General features: G+C 40.9%; 1 protein-coding gene across 1 annotated transcript; it reads right to left on the bottom strand.

Moving 5' to 3' along the window:
- Positions 1-951: 951 nt before the first annotated feature.
- ubxn2a (UBX domain protein 2A) lies at positions 952-7,607 on the bottom strand. Its single transcript, XM_037087273.1, has 7 exons — positions 7,469-7,607; positions 6,952-7,014; positions 5,621-5,723; positions 5,189-5,298; positions 3,739-3,876; positions 3,107-3,268; positions 952-2,459 (listed from the first exon to the last, which is right to left on the bottom strand). Exons 2-7 carry the CDS (start codon positions 6,993-6,995, stop codon positions 2,276-2,278), a joined length of 741 nt encoding a protein of 246 aa, XP_036943168.1. The 5' UTR covers positions 6,996-7,014; positions 7,469-7,607; the 3' UTR covers positions 952-2,275.
- Between the last annotated feature and the right edge of the window lie 420 nt (positions 7,608-8,027).

Raw genomic sequence — 8,027 nt, 5'->3', positions numbered from 1 at the left:
GAAGAGGAATGTGCAAAATGAAAGGCTGGCTGCTGCGAGAGTAAAAGGGTCATTCTGAAAGGAAATGTGGGAGTTAAAGGGAAAGTAATTCCCTGCATGCTTAGCCTTATTAAATATGTAGCACAAAGGAAATGTGCTCTCTTTTACTCTTTAGCCAGACCCCCTCTGGCTGCCAACCAAGTGGTGCATATCAGCCTGCACATTCAGGTAAAACTCCCAAAATGTGCAACATGGCCTCTCAGACAGGTAATTCTTCAGAGGGGATTGAAGACATTTCTGCTGCTGGGGTTTCTTCCCCTGACCTTGACCAGCCCGAGGCTGTCATCTCTTCCTCCTCAGCCACAAGCGAATACATAGCCTCCCCTCTTCTGCACAGCCCTCCCTCCCATTGCTTTAAATATTGAAGATGGATAATGGTGTTCGCCTTCTTCCCGGGGCCAAGCAAAGAGCTTGGAGATGGAGAATCAAGCACACAGTCATGTGAAAGCACATGCATGTTACACATGCCGAGACACACAAGATGCTTCATTCAAGAAGAAAGAAGCAATGATGCAACTTAACTTAATCCCTTCGGAATGAGATTTTTTTCAGGAGTTGTCTTTGTGTAAACACTGTGAACTCATTTGTCCTTCAATTCTGTCTTCTCTGACATCCGTAGCCCTTCCCCGCCTCCTTAAACTAAATCCCCATTAAACTTGTAATGACAGCACAGATGTTGCATTACAACGTGAAATCAGTTGCTCCTCGGTGTCGCACCACAATCACCATGATAATTACAGTCACTGGAAGCCGATGGATGCCTTCATTATTGAAGATTCCTGTCAGCAGTCTTCACACCTGGGCAGCGTTAATATGAATTTGAATTCTCAAAGCCATTAGGCATTTTAAATTGGCTCTGAAAATGTTCCACTACATTTCGCTACATTTCAAAGAAGAGATCGTAAAGAAATGCACAATTTCGAGGATTTTTATTGTACTTTGATTTGTGATATGTCTTTTAGGATGCAGTCAAATAAAATAACACATTGTACATTAAATCTGCCACCCAAAAACAAAATAAAATGGCAGTATAAATAACAAACTGTCAAAAAAGCTTTTCTCTTTTAAATGTGCAACATGTAAGAATATGTTTAAATTAAATCTTAAATTATTGACAGAATGTGAAGAAATAAGACTTTTAATGTCATGTTGAAGAGATATTTACCGAAATTAGCATGCTAACCAGCTAGCTCTGGCCCGTCCTTTCGCATAATACTACTCCGAGCTCCCAGTCTGGATCGCTAGCTGCACAGCTAACCGAGCGTACCAGCTAACAGCAGCTACAGTTTGTAGCAGTTAGCAGGTACTTGGGTGATATGCTGCCCCCACATTTGCTTGCAACACATACTCAAGAGGTGGCCAACTCTTACATATTGCACCTTAAAACCATAAATGTGCAAACAAAACGTAATTTAATATAATTGTAAACGTGAAGACGCAAACGCTTGTGTTACTTTAAATAGTGCAGAAAACCTGGTGATCACATTTTGGGAAGACTTTGGAGAGTTGGTAGGTGGTGCTGGTGGTGCATGTATGTGTGTGAGAGAAATGGAAGGAAGGAAGGAAGGAAGAAGGGAGGATTAGATGTGGTGGACCAACAGATGGACACACATGGTTGACCATCTGCACGGGCGACAATTCTGGTTTGCCTTGACAGGTTTTTTTCTAGGAGTTTGGGGGTTTAGGGAGATCTGTTGGCAGGTAAACACTGTCCTCCAGAGGAGAAAGACAAAGTAAGCATTGACAAAAGCACCTCAGGAGCACCTGTGATGACGGAGATGACTAACTGATAACATCTCCATTAAATTATCCCTCAGAGATTAAAGGTGCACTATGTAGTTTTGGGGAAGAAATTGGTAACTGTTTTTTTATGCCAAAACAATCTGAACAAATCGTGAGTGAATAAACAAACTGACCTTAAACTACAACGCTAATTCATACTGTTATAATTCAAACATTGCTATGGGGACCTAATTTGCCTCTGAGAACAGTTTGTGTTTTCACTTATGGAAAAAAATACATATTTCTATGTTTGTATGATTACCTCACTGAATTTTTCTTCCCCAAAACCACATAGTGCGTCTTTAATTAGCTGTAGGGGAGCAACAATCATCAAATGCAGCCAGGTAAAGAAACATTCTAAGCTATAGGAGGTCTTGAGACTGCAATCAGGGTCGTGGTTAAGTGAAAGTGAAAGAGATAAGTGGCTGTGGGTTACTGTAAGGGGCCCTTTTAGTCAGGAGTGTCCAAACGGAGCCTGTGTGCTCAGGGGTCTCTGTACAATGACGGCGTTAGCCAAATCTGCCTCTTCTAAACTCAATTCTTTGTCGTTGAGCTCCCGGAAAGGAACCGACGTCGTCAGGACGAAAGGTGGGCAGCTCCTCTGAGAGCGTGCCACGAAATCTTGAATGTCCATGATCCTGGGAAGGAATTAGAGACCGGATTTAGAATCAGAATAAAAGACATAACAAAGAAAGGCAGAGTTAGAACTTCCAGACGCAAAGCATTAACGGGAAAATACTCTTCTCTCTCTAGTGACACATGATTTCTCTCAGAGGCACTATACAAGCAAGACGATCAATTATTAATCACGACTCGGCCTATATGAACGATCCTATGGCAGCCCTACTCCTCACACACTAGCTGAAGGTTAGAGGGGCTCAGTCCTCTCTATCCTTAAGCTACACACTCTGTTATATAAATGCTGCATCTGAGTTACGCAATCCCTCTCTGGGGATTTTATAGATCCACTCCATTGCTACATCTCAGATTATGTTTTGTGCAGCCCCGTGCACTGTGGCAGGGGATATAACATGCACCATGCCTTCAACTCCAGCAGACTAGAACAAAGCATTACGTAATCCTCAAACAAAACCCCCCCACCACCTCCCGAGCAAGTACAAACAAAAATCTTTTGTCAGTCCTTGAACTACTTCTTCCCTGCGATGCTTGAGATTAGGGGATTTACAGACAGTTCACTTGCAGGGGTGGAGTCAGAGCTAGACTGTTTTGAATATTGAGATATTATATACATCAAGTGTTTAGGCCTTGACATTGCGATACACACCGATGCGATAGGTTAAACCTCTGCACCAATCTCCTGCCGTCAGCCAACCAGATCTGCAGGGAGGTAACGGGAAGGGCGTGGTCTAGTGTTACCATGGGAATAGGGAGAGATTCTCCATCCTCGTGCACAGATGGTGACCTGGCCACTACTCTGGGCGCAACACTGGGGATGGACAGGAATAAATAAACAGATTAAGAGCCAGTTAAAAGTACACACGGCATATACATTGAGCATTTCTCCAGTTCACTACCATGAGGTGCAGGCAGACACAATCTCAGATGAAATATCTTTTTGGGACACTCGTGGAGAGTTTAGTATTCATACAGTGATGTTTGGAGGATGCTGAGGCTCTCATCAAGCTGACATGTCTGCTTGGTCAGAATTGCTTGTGGGGTTTTTTGATACCTGGATTTAGAAGGACACCTAGTGGCCTGAAGTGGTATAGTAACCTGGGACTTCAGAAGGACTATTTGAAAACGATAACGCAAACTCAATAGGTTCGTTAATGATTGTTTATGACAATTTTTTTATGTTTACATGCAAAATAATTATTTCCTTAAAAGCTAAAATCATAAATCAAAATGTGCTTTGTACTTTAAATATAACTGCTTCTTATAACAATGATCTCTTACCTGCCCAGCCGGTAACCTCGGCCACTGAAGGGGTGAAAGGCCTTTTTCTTGGGAACGTAGTTTTCCTCTGTTAGATCCTCCACACTGATCTCCAGCTCCTCCTCTTCGGCTCGGCTCTCCCACTCTGCCGGAAGCTCCCTGAGACAAATTAAAGATCAGGCTTGGCGTCTAGTCGGATGAATCAATATGACAAATGAGCACTAACGAACATTATGCTTTATTTATCTTGTGTCACCTGGTTGGAGGGATGTCTTTACAGCTAATTTCCCTTCAGGGACTGAAAGGATCTGACTGTTCAATCGAAGCAAGGTCAGACAATATGTTACATTTGAGTTACAAAGGGTTTACAGTAGCTCTCTACTGATCACTGTATGTACGGCTGAGAGATTGATTGAAATACCATTGAACTGGTACATGGCTAATTTTTTCCAAAGGTCAATGTGTAACAACACATGATGTTGACGTATTTTTATTTCTTTGAAGAGAAAAGGGACCATCATTTTAAACTTAAGTGAGATCTGAAAATTGGTCTTCCACCAGCAAAACCCAACCTTGAGAAATCTTTTTTGCAGCTAGACAAAAACAGTTACTCTTGTCTGTGGTCCATCTGAATGAGTCGACATGCGTCATCTTACTTTGCGCCTGTTCTCCTACCCTGGTGTGCATTTAATCAGTAGCTTTTAAGATAAGAAGCAGACAGAAATAGAAGGACAGCAATGAAAAGGAGGAGAGACAGAGGGAGAGGTAGAGACTGCACAAGTGGAAAAAAAAAAGTGAGTGGTCAGAGGGAACTGAAACTGAAAATGATTTGGTATTTATGTCATGTACTTCTCTGTAACTAGGCAGGAATGTCTGTGGTACTACACTGCAAATTTTTTGAATGGTCTTTTGGAAACACAAGCTTTCCAAAAGACGGGGGGATTTGTTTTTACTGTTTTCTGATATGTATAAGACCAATTTATTAATAGAGTGAGCAGGAAAATAATTAACAGATTCCTGAATCTGTGACAATGGTCTTGTATCAAACAAGTTTTAAACTCAAATATATTAAACCTGCATCATATGCACATCTCTTACATAACAGGAGTGTAATAAAACGAAGGGGTTGTTATCTAATCTTTGTTATTAACTTCAGGAATAGTATGAGTCACTGATACAGGTCTCAGTTCTTTGTTATGGTCACATATTCAATACAACCCAGAGGCAACAGACAGTGATTAAGTTTAATAAGTTTAATAAAAAATAAAGCAATAATAAAAACACGGCTTGGTCATTTGCTTTTCATCGGCCGGTGTTGCAATATCTGACTACGGTTCATATCACTGTCCTCCATCCTGCCTGATACAGTAGGTGAGCTTCTAGAAGCCTGTAATCTGATCAGAGCACAAGATTTTACAGTCCTTTTGTGCTTTAAGGTTGTACAATGATACCTAATACACCTGTCACTCACCCCCTTTTGATGGCATCCAGGAAATCTTGATTCTCCGGTATAGTGTAACTGCGAAACTCCTCATCGTTTACAGTGAAGCCATCCTTCCATAACCTCACCACCATCTCCACCTAGAATAGAGGACACAAAAATGAGCCCAATGAGCCTGAGACACAATTATCCTCATGTGTATAGTGATTATGTGTAATATAGTAGTATAGTGAATAGCAGTATCTTGTAATATCACTATAGATTGTTCTGAAGTTTTATCATTTTTATATTTTAAATACATTACATTATTACAATTTGTGGGTGTTATACATATTCGAATGTACTGCCAACAATCTACAAAAATGTCTGTGGGCATTTTGAGGTTTAACTGTGTCAGCGGCAAAATTCACATTTACAGAGATGTGGCCCTGAAGAAGTCAGTGAGCCGAACTGGTGTCTGACCTTTGACGTCCCTGAGGCATCGTAACAGATCTTCTCCACCTCATCGAGGAGGTCTTCTACCGAGAAACTACGCCTCATTGGAGCCTCCTCTTCATTTTCTTCACTGACGATCCATTATAAAAAGGAGACATTTGAGAAATTAAGGTCATTATATGCCTTTATTGAATTCCGCCTGCAGTCAAGGGTTACATTGTACAGTAACATTGAATACTGAGCTCTCACCCCTCCGAATTTATATTAAAGAGGTCATATTATGCTTTCTGGGATTTGCTTTTCCTCTATTGTGTTATGTCGCACTTTTTTCGGATGTAAAAGGTCTGCAAAGTGGAAAAGCCAGAGGGAATTACTCTCTCCCACAGAAAACACTGCTCCTGCACTGCCTGACATGCATGGTCTGGAGTCAAGCCTTTATGTCCATAACGTATTTGCATCACTATGTAACAGGCGTTATATGAACATATATTTTTATATATATTTATTATAAAACATATACGCTCTAGTCAATCAGCAGACATACAGCTGCTACTGCTGTAGCAGCGTTATTTTAGATCACACTACCTTGCTCGGCATGACCCTCCCTGCTCTGCCTTTGACTGGCTACATCCTCTCCATTAAGTGATTCAGGGTCTACATCCTTTGGCGGCCGCATTTGAAGGCCAATTATGTCAAACGAAGGCTCCTCAAAATGCAGCCCACAAATACGGCCTTCTTTTCCTTCATTTTGGAGGATGCACAGCTACTATCTGTCATGACCTCATGCATCCCAAGATTCTTGTTGCACCCAAAAAAGAAGAAAGAGTGAAAATGGCGAACTTGTGTGGCGTAGATCGTCACTTTTCCGGGCCTGGGCGGCAGAAATCGTGACGTAAAGGCCAGGTCCTTCGAAGGATGCAGACCCTGAATTAAGACACAGCATCTCTGTAGCTAAAACGGGAGCGTTCAAGACTCAGTGTGAAAAGGGATGCTGCAATGATGCACCATATGAGAAAAATAAAGCTTTTTTTTAAAAATTAAAGTATGTAAATCAATTCTACTGGTCTCCCAAATAAACTAGGAACCTGAATATTTGCATTTCATGACCTCTTTAAGCGCTTGGGTTAGACTCATACTGTCTAACCTAATCAACAGATACCTCACACAGGACTTGTTTTGCTTATTGTCAACCACAGGACCATAGGTGATACAGGAAGTCTTAAACTCAGGGGACAGTGCACTTGCTTCTTAGCTGTAGCATTGTTAGCTATAAGCTAACATCCGCATTCAACTGTTCAGTTTAAATATTAGGGATTTTAAGAGGTATTACCCTTCACAGTCATCTAGTTGTGACTTACCAGTTTTCATCTTTCTCCCCTCCCACAGTGTCAATCTCTTTCATGACGTTTTGTGATTTCCATCTAAGAAAAAACGAACAAGAAAGCAAACCGTTGTAAAGGGCTGATCACCTTCACAGGCAAGTTTGGTGTTAGTATATTCAGACGTCACCTTAATTAGCTTAACGTTTTTGTTTTTTTCTTCTTCTTTTTTTTTTTTTTTCCATGTAAACATACTCAGTGATATTGCGTGTATACACTGTCGTCGTATTAGGTGCTAAAAATGGCCAAATAAATGTGTATACTGCTCTGTTAGCTTATCGATAAACCACTGAGCAGCCCATAACATTATCGTTAATTACATAAGTGGGCGTCAGAAAGCCATGGAGGCGCATACAGCCGAAGACATAAGGCCTGTGTACGTTATATTAAAATGGAGTATAGATACATATACACAAACACACACACAGACACACACACACATAGCAGATGTACATTCGCATGCCCGCAATACGGTTAAGGTCAAATACTGATTTACCAGTCCGTGTTTTAGCGGTTAATCCCGGGCTACACATCTGCAGCCGTAACTTTCAGGCAACGTCTGCCTTCTGCTGAGCAATACGCCTGACGTCACGGCGCCGTAAATCGACCGCTGCTGTCGCAAACGAGGCTGTGTGACGCTGAGCTCAGCACATCCTCAGGATGGAAACTGGAGATAGAGGATTAGATGGCACAGGGAACACCCCTGATACACACAGGGAGAACACGAAGCCTTCATCTATTTATCTATTGCATCTTAATATTCATTTTTTTATATTTACCTTTTCATAATTGCACTAAAATGTCTCCTGATTTTTGATGTACTGTTGTTGTTGTGTGCGGTGTCCTTGAGTTCTGTGAAAGGCGCCTTTAAATAAAATGCATTATTATTATTATTATTATTATTATTATTATTATTATTATTATTATTATTATTGTACAACATGTAGTTAACCATGAATATCCTTAACATTAACAATGAAAGGTTAGAACAACAATATGTAAAAGCAATGTAAAAGCTGTCCACACCAGAACAACAGAACAAAAAAAAATCTTGT

Source organism: Acanthopagrus latus, chromosome 22 (assembly GCF_904848185.1).
Source record: "Acanthopagrus latus isolate v.2019 chromosome 22, fAcaLat1.1, whole genome shotgun sequence".
NCBI lineage: Eukaryota > Metazoa > Chordata > Actinopteri > Spariformes > Sparidae > Acanthopagrus > Acanthopagrus latus.
The sequence above is the reverse complement of the archived record's forward strand: the minus strand, read 5'-3'. Positions and strand labels throughout refer to the sequence as shown.